We start from the raw sequence: 16,032 nt of genomic DNA, 5'->3' as shown, positions 1-16,032 counted from the left end.
TAGGGTTTACATTATATCACTTTTGAGGTACATCCAAAGTGAATCACTCAGAGTGAAATCATCCAGGGTGATCATCCTCGTTTACATATTTTCTACAGTTTGCTGGTTTCACTGGTCTGTGAAAAGTGATGTCTCGTTCAAGAAGAAATCAAAAAATTATACGCAGTGGCATTGCCTTAATTTCACGTGGACTGCTGCATGAATTGAATGCTATTATATCACGAAAACGTGTTCAAAGACGTTGGTGGGTGAAGCCATGGGTTTCAAGGAGGACAAATCTGGGAGCTTCGTCAACCCTGTTAAGAGAATGGGCAAAGGAAAATCCTGAGGTGTATAGAAATCATTTAAGAATGAACGAGGAGCAATTCGCATATCTTCTAGACAAAGTAACTCCGTTGATAAGAAAAAAAGATACTTGGTTCCGAGAAGCTTTAAGCCCTAAAATAAAACTGCAAATGACGCTACGATATCTAGCGACTGGAGATAATATAGGTACCTTAAGTGCACTGTACAGAATTCCAAGAAGCACATTTTCACGGTTTTTGCCTGAGGTATGCAGGGCTATATACAACTGTTTGGCAGATTTTATAATGGTAAGTAGAAATTTAATATCTTGTAGTTTAATTAATTCATAGGTTAACAGAATAAAAAGTTGAATGAATGAATGAAACACATACTTTATTTACATAAGAAATAGATGGGGTACAAAAAAAGAAAAAGAAGAACATTACTTAAAAAAAAAAAACAATAATTGAACTTTAAAACAGTAGGAGAAAAAGTATTTAATACCAGCAATAGCAAAAGCTGTCTGCCGGTAGAATAAAAAGTTTATAGTATACAAAGTTTCAAGTAATTTTGAAAATATTTTTTATTTCTATAAAATAACGTAAGATAATTTATTATAAATCCATTAAATCATCAACTATTATTCCCGCTGAAGAAATGGCATCGGACAAAACATCACTGTTTTCATAATCGTCATCTTTTTCGGTAGATTGGTAGTAATCGTTTTGTGACTGCCGTGAATGTGTGCTGCTTTGCGTTGATGACATCGCAGAGTACCGGCCTGAAGTTGCTATCGACTGTTGATAATCAGCAGGTGACCTGGACGACATGGATGAGTGAGACTGAGGATGTGATGTGAGTTGGAAGAGTCGTTCTTGTGTCATCACTTTCTGTAGCTGTCCTTGACAGATAAGAGCCCTATCTAAGGGCATTTTTTTCAACTGTATAGCAAGGCTTTCACAAAACACGTCGAATTCGTTCAGATCCTGCTTATTTTCTTCCGATAGTGTCTTCAATTGTTTTATTGCGTCCTGAACCCCTGAAACGGTAGTACTGAGGGAACGTTTACTCCCCTTTGTGTTTTTTGGAGTATTCCTAATTTCCGCCGAAGACGTTGCAATCATATTTGGAGATGTTGCCTCAGTGTCCTGAATGTGTGCTGTTTGCTCAGTTTCCTGTTCATGTTGTCCCAAATGTTGGCTATCATCGGTTGCTTTTCCAGAAATGCCCTTTATCGTCGATTCTAACTCCTGAAACAAAGAACATGAAATTACATGAAATCAATCGTTCCCGAAAGCAATTGAAAGTTGACACAAATACAAAGCTCTAAAAATAGAATAATGTACACTGTCTAATAATTATTGCTTGTTACAGGTAAAATAGAATAATGTACACTGTCTAATAATTATTGCTTGTTACAGGTGCCTAACACAGTTGAAAGCTGGGAAAATGTGATGCGAGACTACGAAACTTTGTGGAATTTCCCAAATGTGTGTGGGGCTATGGACGGTAAGCACGTCACCATCAGGTGCCCTCCAAAAACTGGTTCACAGTATTTTAATTACAAGAAAGATTTCAGTACGATACTATTCGCAATTGTTGATGCCAATTACAATTTCATATACATCGATGTGGGAACCAATGGAAGAGTAAATGACGCTGCAGTATTTGCGAAATCAACTTTTAATGAGGCCTTGCAAAAGAATTCACTAAATATACCGGAACAAGGAATTTTCGTCGCTGACGATGCCTTCCCATTGAGAACCAATATTTTAAAACCATATTCCAGATGTGGTCCGCTAACCGAAAAACAAAAAATATTCAATTACAGACTTTCAAGGGCCCGTCGCGTTGTGGAAAACACATTCGGCATACTTGTGTCGAAATTTAGAATCTTTGAGAAACCTATTCCACTCTCCATACAAACAACGGAACAAGTGGTGAAAACTACATGCGCTCTTCACAACTGGTTGCGAAAGACTTCAACTCCCATACACCCATATATCCGGAGAGATATGCTGGATATTGAAAACTGGGAAGAAGGAAGGGTTCAACCAGGTACCGCTACCCAACATCCACACAGTGGTCTTGAGGAAATATCCCATGGTGCTTCAAATAACTACAGCAGGGCAGCAGGAGAAGTACGAAATTATTATGCTGAATGTTTTGTCACAACACACATTGTACCATGGCAATTGAAAATGATTTAGTAATCAACAAATTTAAAAAAAAATAAATAAACATCTTATTTTTGGCTTTGAAATTGATTTGTCATTTGGCTTGTGAATTTTTATTAGCAAAAATTAATCATACATCATTTTGAGAAAAAGAAATAATTACGTAAGTATATGTATTTGAGAGTACTCACCTTCAAGTTTGAAGAACTGGCTTTTGGAGTGCATATGTTGCGTAGAAACACGTCTGCAAGTTTAAACCAGAATAGTCGGGGCTCATAAACGTCATCAGCACTAGCTCCACTTCTTTCTGAATTTTTTATCTTGCAAAGTTCTGCCCCATAACGTGTTCTAATAGTTTTTATTTTTGCCTTGATGTCGAGTACAGTTAATCCAGGCAAATTTAAATCGGCCAGCATTGAGGAGTACGCTTTTTCCCGTAGGTTAGTTTTGCTGTAATCACTGCATTTATTATTCCACAAGCACTCATACCGCTGGTAAGTTTCTAGAAATAGTTCCATGTGTTTATCTTGCCACTTGAATGACATTACCACGATGATAGGTATGCACAATATTTAAATCAAATAAAACTACCAAAACCCAAAACAATCGACTGGCGTGAAAAAAAAATTAAATTTAATAATTATAATAATATATTCTATAGATTTATTTTTTTTATCTATAGATATTATTTAATAATTATATAATATAAATATATATAAATAAATAAATAATATTTTTTATAAATATTAATATTGAATATAAAAGTATTTAAAAAATATTTCTTATTTAAGTGAACAAACGTAATAAACAAAGTGTTTACATTTGTCATTGGGCCCTCACTCTCGATGAATCATCGCTTTGAGGAACGACTCTTTCATCAAAAGTTGGTCGGGGGTCGAAATATTTCATCCTTCATCTTTAGTGTACACTTTGGATGAAATCACAATGAAAGGCAATTTACACTTGTCACTTTCGATGATTCCTCCAAGATGATCATCAAAAGTGACAAATGTAAATTAGCCTTAACTGATTCAAAAATTTCAATTGATGAATACAGACATGCTCAAAATGTGTGGAAAGCCTTTAATATACAAACCTTGGGTGAATATAGTGATTTATATTTAAAAACGGATGTTTTATTACTTGCTGATATTTTTGAAAATTTTCGCGATATGTGCTTGGAAAAATACCTCTTAGACCCCTGCCATTATTATACTTTACCTGGGTTCACCTGGCAGGCAATGTTAAAATATACGAAAGTTGAATTAGAATTACTAACTGATATTGATATGATAATGTTTGTGGAGCAAGGTACTCGGGGTGGATTAAGCCAATGCAGTAATCGATATGCTAAAGCAAATAATAAATATATGACAAATTATGATTGTAATAAAAAGAGTGAATATTTAGTGTATTGGGATGTGAATGGTATGTATGCTTGGGCAATGCAACAGTGTCTTCCGTTAAAGAATTTTCAATGGTGTACCGATACTGACATTGATGTAAAGTCTATACCAGATGATAATCCTGAAGGATACATTTTTGAAGTTGATTTAAAATATCCAGATGATATACATGACAGCCATAATGATCTACCCCTGTGTCCAACTCACGAAAAGCCTCCAGGGGGGAAAAGTAAAAAGCTTATTGCAACATTGTACGATAAGAAAAAATATATTTTGCATTATAGAAATTTAAAACAGTGTTTACAATATGGGATGATTTTAGAAAAAGTACATCGTATATTAAAATTTGAACAGTCAGCATGGCTCAAACCATACATCGATTTGAATATAAAAATGAGAGCTGAATCAAAGAGTAATTTTGAAAAAAATTTATACAAGTTAATGAACAATGCTGTGTTTGGGAAAACTATGGAAAATGTTCGAAAAAGAAGGGTGGTAAAATTACGAACCCGATGGCTTGGTCGATATGGGGTAAAAGTATTGATTGCTAAACCAAACTTTTATAATCGTACAATATTCAGTGAAAATTTAGTAGCAATTGAATTGAAAAATCTAACTTTATATTACGATAGACCGATGATTGTGGGAATGGTTACTTTAGATATTGCAAGAACTAAAATAAATGATTTTCATCATGGTTATGTCAAAACCAAATTTGGTAATAAGGCTAAAGGATTGCATACCGATACGGATTCAATAATCTATATCGTTGAGACCGATGACATATATGAGATTATTAAAGCAGACATACATAAATTTGATACAAGCGATTATGAACCTAATAATATTTATGGCATACCATTAGTTAATAAAAAAGTGTCTGGATTAATGAAGGATGAATTAAATGGAAAGATTATGACTGAGTTTATTGGATTAAGATCAAAAATGTATACCTATAAGATTGATAATGATAATGAAAATATTGTGAAAAAGATAAAAGGTATTAAGAGGGATGTTGTTAAAAATCAAATAACTTTTGATGATTATTATGAGTGTTTAAAAAATTTAAAAATTAAAACCACAACACAAAAATGTATACGTTCATTTAAACATAAACTGTATAGTATAGAAGAGAGTAAAGTAGCATTAAGTGGAAATGATGATAAGAGATGCATTATTGATAATAGTTTTGATACATATGCATGGGGTCATTATAAGTTAAGAAACTAATACTATTATTGATTATTAATTAATTATTTATGTATATATTGATAATAAATTTTGTGATTAATTTAAAATGTAATTTTATTAAATTGTAAGTATAATCATTTATCTACAAAAAAAAAAAATGATTGCGGTTTTTAAAAAAAATAACTTTTTTAAAAAAATTAGACGCATGACGGATGTAAAAAACCAAAAAAAATGTATATATTGATAATAAATTTTTTTGATTTTACAATGTAATTTTATTTTTTTAAATTATTGTTGTTTGTAAAAAGTCGTGTGGCGGATATACTAATTAGGTCAAAGTAGTGTTTAAGAAGTATATAAGCTTGAATTTCTTTAGCTCCATATTCATTTTTTTGTAGTATACAAAATTAAAATTTTTTCCATCAAAAATGTCAAAACTGAGTGTGAGTTTCAAAATTGTAAACAATAGAGTGACGGAGGCCTCAATTTTTAAAGAAAATGTACTAATGGGACATTGGTACATTCAAAATTATTGGCGATTAAAAATTTTTGGTGGATGGTAGAATGAGTGCACTTTGGTGGAGTTTATTAATAAACTGGAAACTATTATGGAATACGAAAAGACATCATCTATATATGTGGACAAAACTGCGGATTACATTTTATGTAAAAATTTGTTTAAAAATCCATATAATGTTTATGTTGAATGGATTTGAAAAAAAAATTTTAACAGATTGATTTCGTATTCAGCATTATGTAAAGTGGAAATAATAATGGATGTGGAATTGTTGACTGGTTTTTTTAATAAAAAAAAAACAAATGTAAATATTTTTTGTATTTTTTATTTATATTAGTGAAAAAAAAATTAATAAATATTAAGTTTTTTAATATAAAAAAATTTTTTTTATTTAACAATATCGATTTTATTTATCCATGAATCAAAATCCTTAGAGTATCCTAACCATCGAACGAACACCTTATTCTTTTGACGTTTTAAAATTTTTTCCACCAAGAAGATGTTGGGATATTTTACTTTTTGTAGTTCGAATTCATAAAATCCTCCAAGAATTTCAGCTCCATTGGCATCGTTAAGAAGATAAGTTACTGGATTAGTGTTTCGAATTTTTCTTATTTGAAATATTTCAGCAGTCCATGATGGTAGGTAGCCTTTGTCAAACAGCGATTTATATTTAGAAATTCTAACATGATCATTGATTTTAAACTTTGGTCGGCGGTCGGTGATTTTAATATTATTGTAGATGGTGGAGAGTAACATTTTTTCATTAGAAGCATTAACATCACATGGCTTCATTTTTATAGTACGATGGATTTTTTTATTGTAGTTGTTAATCAATGGTGAGATAAGATTTATCCATTTATATGATCCATTTAAACTAAATTGTTTCCACATTTGCTCCTTTATAGTCCGATTGAACCGCTCAACAATTGCTGCTTTTATTGTGCTAAATGTTGAATAATGATTTATTCCATATTCTTCCATTAAACTATGAAATTTTTTATTGAAAAATTCCTTACCATCATCTGTTTGGAGATTTTTCGGTATACGTCCTTGTTGAAAAATTTTAATCATAGCATTACAAACCGCTTCACTACTTTTATTTTTGATGGGTGTGGCCCTGGCGTATTTAGAAAATGAATCGATAACCGTAAGCAAATATTTGTATCCATTATTTTCTTTAGCATATGAACCCATTTCAACTAAGTCCGCTTGCCATAAATCATCCAGACCTTTTATAATTACTCTTCTCCGTTTAAAATTCTTACGTGCCGGTTTATGGAGTTCGTTGACAACTTGTTGCTTCTTAGATATCATATTCGATGAGTTTTTCGTCATTTAATAACTTTATATTTTTATTAAATTTAGTTATATATGTAATCCACTTCTGCTCAATAAGTTTTTCAACATCCGCACTTAGCTTTTTCACATTTTCATCATCTTTTAGCTCAATCGATCTTTTAAGAACCTCTAAGCTTTTATCAAATTGAGCATATAAATTACGAACGCTATTATCGAAATCACCCGTTATGGTTTTTTTATAATCATGTACTTCTTTTGTCAACTCTCCCAATGAGTTTGAACTCGTATCACTGTAGATGTTAATCCATTAAGTTTCACATACAAATTAGCTAGATTTTTACCCATGACATCCAAATTGTCTGTTAGTGTAGTTAGTATAATTTTTTCATTTGTTTTAAGTAGATATTGTTTGAGAGTTTTTATTTCAGAATTAGCTCGAAGTATAGTTGATGAAGCAGCCGATCTACTTGAACGCCCAAACTTATCAACACTCATATTGATTGTGATGGTGATGAGTGATTGGAGCTTGATATTTATACAATGATGTTGGCTTCATATAATTCCTCGAGTATACTCAATATTTCGCTTTGCACATTTGAATGACCTGCGTGTTGGGCTGCAATAAGGACCTTAAGGCGCTGGCAAAGTTCATTTACGTCGTTCCAGTAGGTGTAATGGACATTATCAGTGAGTTGCATTAAGCCCAAGCCTTCTATTTTCCCATTACTATGATCATTATTATCGTCAGTAGTAGTTTTAAATCTTTTCCGGCTAATTGGTGGTTTGGTAATCGCCGTTGCCGGCTTTTTTTTTTTGATTGTTGATGTTTGGAAACATTGGTTTAATAATATGATTATACTTGTAACTTTTACTCGATTTTAATTGTAGATTTTCATCATTTTTATGTCTGTGTGCATTTGTTGTTCTCAAAATAAAACCATACTTGATTAGATCTTCTTGATTGTACAAATCTTCGTCGGGTTTCTTCATAAATAGCAATTCGTATAGACCGCGAGTATCTTTGTACGATGTCTCTCCAATTTCTAAATTATTATTGTGTATATGTAACTCAGAATTACCAATATACCATTTACCGTCTTCCCAGCGTGGTCCAAAAGTATGATCGATAGCATTATTTGTGGTGAGCGTACGTTTTAGATATTCTCCTGCTATATCACCAAAATCTTCATTTTTTGAAAAAAAATTTTCAAGTTCTACATATCCCTGAGCTTTAGGTTGACTCATCAGCCTTCTAGCCGCTAATTGGGCTGATTCACGACGAACGGGTGTTGTTTGAAAAACTTCATCATTGTCTGAATCTAGCATTAATGGTGTTTTTACCATTTCATATGGAGGTGTTATGGTTTCTTTTTTAGGTGGTGGTGATGGTGTCTCCACATTTTTTATATCCAATTTTTTCTTTTTTTCTTTAATTTCTGTTACAATCTCTTCCAACGGTGCGGTAATTGGTTTCAAATTTGTTTTAACTAAAAGATCAGATTCAATTTTTCCACTCTTAATTTGTTTATACTTTTCTCGAATTGATTTCGATGCTTTAATTATATTTTTTGTAAGCTGTTCATCCATTATTTTTTTGCGCTCACACAAATGTAATGGGAGGGTAGTTAACCGTTTAACGGCTGATGATGAAATGATTTATTTTTCCATGTTACACACCCGTTATAAACAGAGATCCGTTGACACAACGGGTGGGCGTTGTTAACGGGGTGGTGTTATAAACAGACCTGTTAACAACGGGTATGATCGATGATCCGATATAAAAATAGAGCCGATGACAACTTAAATCTGTATAAAAGTATCAAATCCATTACGATAACGTCCTTTATTAATTTCACAATCCTTATCTATCACTAGAAATCCATATTTTTGTTTCCAACACTCCGCACACATACTTTTAAATGTATCAAATGACATATCAGTATTGATATGATCATTGAATATATGACGTAAATTTAAATCATCCTGTTTGAACAAGATTAAATGATTACAGTTGTCTCTGATTAAGTGTTTTGGAATTGCTGTATATGATTGGGATAAATAGAGACAATCAATATCGTTATGACGTGACATTGAAAAATACAAACGAATATTATCTTGTTTATCGCAAGCAACATCATCAAATATAAAAATTGAATTCTTACGCGCCTCTTCCGGTGGTAATACATCACAGTTATTGGAGAATTCATAATAACCTAATCCTTTTACATTTTCCAAGATCTTCTTTAAATATTGATATTTTGGCTGATGGAGAGACTTTGAATACACATAGACATTTTCAAATTTTAAACCATTGGGGTGTTCTAGGAGACTTATAACAACATTTGTTTTTCCTACAACAACAACAACAACAACATCAACAATAATAATAATAATAATAAAAATTGAAGAAAAAAAATATTATTGTTTTTTTTTAAGAGTGCCTGAATTTGAAGGACCACATAAAATTCCACGTATACTATTTGGTAACAATTCACCATGTTTCTTGTCACGACAAGTTTTTGTATTTTCGAAATCAGCGTTTCGTATCGGTAAAACTATATTTTGTTTTATAAAACGCATTTTTTTTTTGCGATCGAACTAATTCCATCAAGGTTGTACACGTAATGGGTCAACAGCTAGATGCCGGCTTCCAGCAGCTAGATGCCGGCTTCCATCATCCGGATTCTAACGCCAGATGGCAGCAGTGCGGTGGTGGGGGGGTTGACAATTTTTGTTAATCTAATATATATATAAATATTTTATGTTGCGAAAAAAAAAAAAAAAAATCAATAAATAATATGATTTATCGTGACCGAAACGTTAGTCGTTATTCATCGTCGTCGAGGAGAGTTTGTGGTCGAGGGTTTGTTAATTCCATTATAAATTCCCTACCATTTGAACTACATGTACCCGGCTATCAATTTTGTGGACCTGGTACTGATTTAAAAACACGATTGGCGAGAGGTGATCAAGGAATTAACAAGTTAGATAGTGCATGTAAAAATCATGATATTGCATACTCAAAATATAAAGATTTAAATAACCGTCATAAGGCCGATTTAGAATTAGCCGATAAAGCGTGGAGTCGTGTTAAATCAACGGACGCCGGATTTGGAGAACGAGCTGCTGCTTGGGCTGTAACAAACGCCATGAAAGCTAAAGTTAAATTGGGGATGGGTTATGTTGATCGGAGCCAGAAGAAGAAGAAGAAGCAGGTGAAAAAACAAAGAAAAATCCCGTTTCGAGCGGCCGTGAAAAGTGCACGAGATGCTTTAAAAAAAACAAAAGCCACCAACATTAATGATGCAATTAAAGTTGCTATTACTGCTGCTAAAAAAGTAATTAAACGAAAAAATGTACGAACACCACGAATCATCCCAATTCCAAAAGTTGGCGGTGCACTTCCATTCTTACTTCCCCTATTTGCTGGTCTCTCAGCTATTGGTTCACTAGCCGGCGGTACTGCGGGCGTTGCTAAAGCCATTACTGATGCTAGTAATGCTAAAAAACAGCTTGCTGAAAAACAACGTCATAACAAGACAATGAAGGAGATTGCTTTGAAGAATGGTAATGGATTATTTTTGCGGCCCTACAAGACCGGCCTTGGTTTATACATGAATCCAAAAAACTAACAATGAAGCTACTACCGAAACGTCCTCTAAATGAACTAGATCTATATAAATATTGTAAAAATATCCCATATTTTCGTGGTGTTTTCATGCGCGACAATTTACCGCAGAGGCCAAGAAAAAATGAATGCGCAATTATAAATTTAGATGATTCAGGACATGGGGGGACACACTGGTGCGCTTACAGAAAGTGCGGTGTAGTAGCGGAATATTTTGATAGTTTTGGAAATTTACAACCACCGTTGGAGCTTGTTAAATATTTGGGTGCTGATACTACAATAAATTATAATTATATGAGATATCAAGATTTCAACACATACAATTGTGGACACCTGTGTATCCAGTTTTTATTAACACCAGAAAATTTTCTATAAATAACTGTGATTTTTTCTAAAAATTTTCATTTACTATGCCATCATCATCGTATACACTGACTGTTTGTGGAAACAGTAGTAACATCACCGTCGATTATTTTCCACCCATTGATTTTGGCTCAAAAAACTACAAATGTGCATTATATACTTTTCAATCGTATAATTCGATCGCTAATGTCGACAAAAGCTGTAATCAAATTCATATTGGTAACATTTTAATTATTATGCTACCGGTTGGAGCCTACGAAATACATGATATTAATCAATATGTACAAGAGTTTCTTCAACAATACAATAAGGACCACCCGAAAAAAATTACATTAACAATTCAAGCAAATAACAATACTTTACAATGTGAAGTGAGGTGTAGTGAAAAACTCTATTTCAATAGGGAGAATTCGATTGGCTCATTGTTGGGTTTCAGTCGGCGTGAATTAGATGCCAATTATTTACACTCATCAGATTTACCCGTAAATATTAACAAAGTAGACGTTATCCGTATCGAGAGCAATATTACAACGGGAGCCTATATTAATAACAAATTGGTGCATACGTTACACGAATTCTATCCGATGGTGGAGCCAGGCTATAAAATAGTCGAAGTTCCAAAAAATATCATTTATTTGCCTGTGAACGTTAAGAAGCTAACATCTCTAACAATTAAAATTACTGATCAAAACGGTAATCTAATTGACTTTCGTGGTGAGAATATTATCGTACGTTTACATCTATGTCATGATAACGTACAACAATAGACGACAACAATCAACATATAGTATCAAGCCGTTATCATCAACACAAGGACAAAAGAAAAACATTGGAAAACTAACGGCAGAGAACAGAAACTATTTGAAGAGTTTGGGACTTGTTTTATCATCGAACAATGGATAGCGCTGAAATGCTTAATATATCCGATGGTGTTCACTTTGATGAAAGTATTACAAAAATTGAGTACCATAGCTATTCACCATTTTTATCGACGTTTGACAACAATGATGAAATACGAATTTGTATTCAAAATCAAAATTTAAATATTTTAATTTGCGAAAGTTTCCTCTATATTGAGGGGACCGTGAAAAAAGCTAGCGATAATACACTATCAACCACCGCCAAATTGGTAAACAATTATCCAGCTTATTTATTTGAAGAAATACGCTATGAAATAAATGGTATTGAAATTGATCGTGTTCGCAACGTTGGACACACTTTAACATTAAAAAATTATATCTCACTTAATGATAATGAAAGTAAAATGCTATTAAATGCTGGTTGGTGTCCTGAAAATAATATTGATTTCTCCGATGGTAATATTAATATTTGCATGCCATTAAAGAGAATTCTTGGCTTCGCAGAAGATTATATGAAAATTATTCCAAATGTTAAGCATGAATTAATTTTGAATCGAGCACGAAATGATTTAAATGCAATTATATCGCCAACTGATGATATGAAATTTGAAATTACAAAACTACAATGGCACGTTCCACATGTTCAACTTCATGATGAGCAGAAACTATTATTATATAAATTTATCAATAGCAATCAATCAATTAAGATGAGCTTTCGTAGTTGGGATATGTATGAATATAAAGTTCTCCCAACTACAACACACCAAGTCTGGGCTGTAAAATCATCGACACGTTTGGAAAAGGGGAGATTTGTTATCTTTGCTCTACAAACTAATCGACGAAACCTGAAGGAGAAGGATGCGAGTCGTTTTGATCATGCCAATTTGACTGATATAAAAGTGTTTTTAAACTCGGATGTGTATCCATATAGTGATCTCAATATAGATTTTCAAAATAATCGATATGCTTTACTATACGAAATGTATTCAAAATTTCAAGAATCATATTATAAAACTAACAGTCAACCACTCTTATCACCACAACAATTCAAAGAAATAGCTCCCATTGCCCTCATAAATTGTTCACACCAAATGGATGAAATAAAGACGGGACCGGTGGATCTTAAAATTGAATTCAAATGTAAATCTAATATTAAGCCTAATACTAGTGCATATTGTCTAATTTTACATGATCGTATTGTTGAATATAATCCACTTAAGAATGATGTAAAAAGATTATAAAATAAATAAATTATACTAAAATAACTTTTTTTTCACTTATTTCCTTTCCCAACTCTTCCACACACTGAAAAAAAATTTGCGGATTTTAAAAGAAAACTAGAAATTTTTTGTTTGTTTATTTTTTATTTTTAACTATTTTGAATTTTTCCAAATAATCCAATTCCTTATTCATTAAAACTTTCAGACGCTGGACTAACTGTAAAGTGTTACTTTTTAATTTCCCAACAAAAATATTTTCAGTAGATCCATAATACCTTACATCATGTAGAAATATTGAACCATCGACGAAATTAATATAAAAATATTTTATATTTTCAATGTAGTTGATACCAAAAAAATCGAGAATTTCCATATTTATAATATGTAAAATTTTTGTGTTAATATTTACAACATTTTGTACATGTTGCTGAATATTAAACCGTTCGTTAATACTTCGCCTTTTACGTTCACCCTTTAGATGGTCATATGTGATGTCATCCAAACGTTCATTGGGTTTCAACACTTCCATTAATTTTTTTAACGTATCCATTTGATTCTCGTTTCTTGTAAAATTACTATTAAAAAAATCTCTCGAATTTTTCTCAAATGCGTCCGATACACTTATTAGGTCGGTTTCGTTTTTCGAATTATAAAAATTGTTATAAACTTTTTGAATTGATCCATGATTTGTAATCGCCTGTATTTCCGAGTTTTGAATATTGTGTTGAACGGGATATACACTATCTAACAATGCATTCACTACACTGACGTTACTATTCTTTAAGAAAATGTAAAACAATGGCAGAGTAATTTTATAATAGTAATTTATAAAAGTAAAATTCGCCATAATTATACTATACTAGATATAAAATTCCAATTTTCGTTGTTTAAATACTCTGAAAATATTGATCTATACTTACGTATTTGAACTTTTTGAATTGCAAACTTTGCAAAATTTTCTTGCGCGTGTGTAACCTTTTGATCTTTTTTTATTTTTGCTGATGTAAGTTTATTTGTAGGAAAATTATTTTCTTAATTAAAACAAATCTTTTTTTTTTTTTTTTTTCGTTTATTATATGAAAGAATACAATTACATAAAAAATTATAATAACAATTTATTAGGATAAAAATATGATATTTCTTTTAAGATTATAAAAGCTAATTTTCCCCAAGATTGACCAATCATTTCAAGTGTATACTCAAGTTCAAAATAGGCGGTAGGATGTTTGTTTATCATTCGATATGTGTATACATTAATTTTTTTAATTATTTGTTTTATGTCTACTTGAATTAATTGATCAAAAATGTGAGATAACATACCACTTATTTTAAATATTTTAACAATTGTTGAATGAGAATAAACTATTTTTTTATTAATTATCATAACTTTTTGCTTTTTTATTAAACAAAGTGTTATGGTTAGACCATTTACATCGAAACTTACATTTTCTTCTTCACCCATTGATGTAGGCGAATGTAAATACACCATTATATATGATTGCAATTCCAAAAACAAATACCACTGTTTTACATCCATAAATATTGAGTACTTTCTCGATGAAAATCTAATCTTCTCTACCATAGAAGATGGATCAATACCAACGCCTATTGATCTTGATGGATTTAAAAAATATTTACGTTCCATTATCATTTTTTGTTGTTGATGTTGTTGACATCCATTACCAAATGATCCACATTCATTTTTTTCTTGTAATTGTATTCAAATATGGTTGTTGTTATACAAACTCGAGATCAAATGAACCATACTCATTTTCTCCCTTCACAATTAAATAAAGTGGTTTTGTTTCCAAAATTTTTTCGACTTCTTCAATTTTTGATAACGATTTGGTAAAATAACCAATGAATCTTCCAATTCTAACGTCCATCTACTACCAAATTTGGTTTTATATGATTGAATAAACTGCACTAAATACTTTTTATTCACTTCTAAATCGCTAAATTTAGCAAATGGTTTCAACTCATTACATTCATTTAATATTGCAGACATTTTTTTTTTCAAGTATTTTATTTTTAAACGAAATAACAACAGTTTGCTTCAATGATTCGAAATATAATGAAAAAATTTTTTTTCTTAAAATAATCAATTTAATACTAGTTTTCTTACATATCCCTCCAATGATTTTTGTGACGTTTTATCAACTTCCGTTAACCACAAACCACAAAGGATTTCATTAAAACCGCAGGCGACTAATTAACCACAAATTTTGTATTACTTAAAAAATTAATAACCACAGCTATTTCCTCTTAATATGCTTCCTATAATAATTTTCTAAATGTAAATGTTTTTAAAACTAATTTCTTATTACATTCAACTTCCCTTAAGCACTAATTATTTCTTATCTTACAAAAATTTATTTCCTGTTAACCATACCAAAAGTCATAATTTCAAACGGCTCTAGTCTACCTCACAACTGAACCACAAGGTAATCTACACACTTGTCTCACTCAAATTTTACTTCGCTTAAGAATTACTTCTTATCTTTCAAAAATTTATTTCCTGTTAAACATACCAAAAGTCATAATTTGAAAGGGCTCTAGTCTACCTACTGAACCACAAGGTAAATCTACACTCCACACACTTCTCTCACTCATATTTTACATATATTTTTCCTATACCACTTTTTTATACCAACTCCGATTTCTCTTATGGGATTTAACATGGGCTTTGATCGTAGAACTCTCATAGTATAACTACTTGGATGGTTCACTATTTTTTGGCTTGTAATTTCTAGAATTGGAAGTAAACTTAGACCATTTACCTTGATTTTTATAAGCAGCAAATACATTTTGGGACAGGTCCCCTTTCTTCTTAGATCTCTCGTACTCGGCCAAAAGGGTATTCTTTACGTACTCCAAACTGACGGAAGATTTATCTTTGTTGAACAAAATATCCATTGCTGACACCACTGCATCATAGTCAGATGGCATTGCGACTAAAAGTTGACTAACGACTTCTTCTTCTTCTAGTTTCCCTCCAGCAATTTTTACTTCTGATGCCAATGTTTCAAACTCATGGAAAAATTCTTTAAGCGGTCGATTATTTCTGTATTCTAGCTTCCTCC

The 16,032-nt window shown here is 31.7% G+C and overlaps 6 protein-coding genes across 6 annotated transcripts; 4 read left to right on the top strand and 2 right to left on the bottom strand.

The window, feature by feature from the left end:
* Nucleotides 1–2,521, top strand: LOC123298419 (putative nuclease HARBI1). Its single transcript, XM_044880414.1, has 2 exons — nt 1–593; nt 1,707–2,521. The coding sequence occupies exons 1-2, from the start codon at nt 129–131 to the stop codon at nt 2,493–2,495; spliced, it is 1,254 nt and encodes a 417-aa protein (XP_044736349.1). The 5' UTR covers nt 1–128; the 3' UTR covers nt 2,496–2,521.
* On the bottom strand, nt 606–3,063 carry LOC123298420. The gene is made up of 2 exons (XM_044880415.1): nt 2,654–3,063; nt 606–1,535 (listed from the first exon to the last, which is right to left on the bottom strand). Exons 1-2 carry the CDS (start codon nt 3,005–3,007, stop codon nt 900–902), a joined length of 990 nt encoding a protein of 329 aa, XP_044736350.1. The 5' UTR covers nt 3,008–3,063; the 3' UTR covers nt 606–899.
* Nucleotides 3,064–3,451: 388 nt separating this feature from the next.
* Nucleotides 3,452–5,797, top strand: LOC123298952. The gene is made up of 2 exons (XM_044881053.1): nt 3,452–4,868; nt 5,793–5,797. The coding sequence occupies exons 1-2, from the start codon at nt 3,452–3,454 to the stop codon at nt 5,795–5,797; spliced, it is 1,422 nt and encodes a 473-aa protein (XP_044736988.1).
* A 674-nt stretch (nt 5,798–6,471) lies between these two features.
* On the bottom strand, nt 6,472–7,090 carry LOC123299015. The gene is made up of 2 exons (XM_044881143.1): nt 6,596–7,090; nt 6,472–6,522 (listed from the first exon to the last, which is right to left on the bottom strand). The coding sequence occupies exons 1-2, from the start codon at nt 6,912–6,914 to the stop codon at nt 6,515–6,517; spliced, it is 327 nt and encodes a 108-aa protein (XP_044737078.1). The 5' UTR covers nt 6,915–7,090; the 3' UTR covers nt 6,472–6,514.
* Nucleotides 7,091–9,639: 2,549 nt separating this feature from the next.
* LOC123298951 lies at nt 9,640–10,510 on the top strand. Its single transcript, XM_044881052.1, has 2 exons — nt 9,640–9,670; nt 9,732–10,510. Exons 1-2 carry the CDS (start codon nt 9,640–9,642, stop codon nt 10,508–10,510), a joined length of 810 nt encoding a protein of 269 aa, XP_044736987.1.
* A 1,254-nt stretch (nt 10,511–11,764) lies between these two features.
* LOC123298950 lies at nt 11,765–12,970 on the top strand. The gene has a single exon (XM_044881051.1). The coding sequence runs from the start codon at nt 11,765–11,767 to the stop codon at nt 12,968–12,970; it is 1,206 nt and encodes a 401-aa protein (XP_044736986.1).
* The last annotated feature ends 3,062 nt before the right edge of the window (nt 12,971–16,032 follow it).

The sequence above is a fragment of the Chrysoperla carnea genome, chromosome 4, assembly GCF_905475395.1.
Source record: "Chrysoperla carnea chromosome 4, inChrCarn1.1, whole genome shotgun sequence".
Taxonomy (NCBI): domain Eukaryota; kingdom Metazoa; phylum Arthropoda; class Insecta; order Neuroptera; family Chrysopidae; genus Chrysoperla; species Chrysoperla carnea.
The sequence above is the reverse complement of the archived record's forward strand: the minus strand, read 5'-3'. Positions and strand labels throughout refer to the sequence as shown.

What these genes read in the sequence shown, in the direction of transcription:
- LOC123298952 (XM_044881053.1), top strand. Translation starts at nt 3,452, where the DNA reads ATGATCATCAAAAGTGACAAATGTAAATTAGCCTTAACTGATTCAAAA.
- LOC123298951 (XM_044881052.1), top strand. Translation starts at nt 9,640, where the DNA reads ATGTTGCGAAAAAAAAAAAAAAAAATCAATA. An exon ending in AAAAAAAAAAAAAATCAATA is followed by an intron (nt 9,671 to 9,731) that starts AATAATATGATT and finishes CGAGGAGAGTTT; the next exon opens with GTGGTCGAGGGTTTGTTAAT.
- LOC123298420 (XM_044880415.1), bottom strand. Translation starts at nt 3,007, where the DNA reads ATGTCATTCAAGTGGCAAGATAAACACATGGAACTATTTCTAGAAACT. An exon ending in CCAGTTCTTCAAACTTGAAG is followed by an intron (nt 1,536 to 2,653) that starts GTGAGTACTCTC and finishes TCTTTGTTTCAG; the next exon opens with GAGTTAGAATCGACGATAAA.
- LOC123298950 (XM_044881051.1), top strand. Translation starts at nt 11,765, where the DNA reads ATGGATAGCGCTGAAATGCTTAATATATCCGATGGTGTTCACTTTGAT.
- LOC123299015 (XM_044881143.1), bottom strand. Translation starts at nt 6,914, where the DNA reads ATGACGAAAAACTCATCGAATATGATATCTAAGAAGCAACAAGTTGTC.
- LOC123298419 (XM_044880414.1), top strand. Translation starts at nt 129, where the DNA reads ATGTCTCGTTCAAGAAGAAATCAAAAAATTATACGCAGTGGCATTGCC. An exon ending in GTTTGGCAGATTTTATAATG is followed by an intron (nt 594 to 1,706) that starts GTAAGTAGAAAT and finishes TGCTTGTTACAG; the next exon opens with GTGCCTAACACAGTTGAAAG.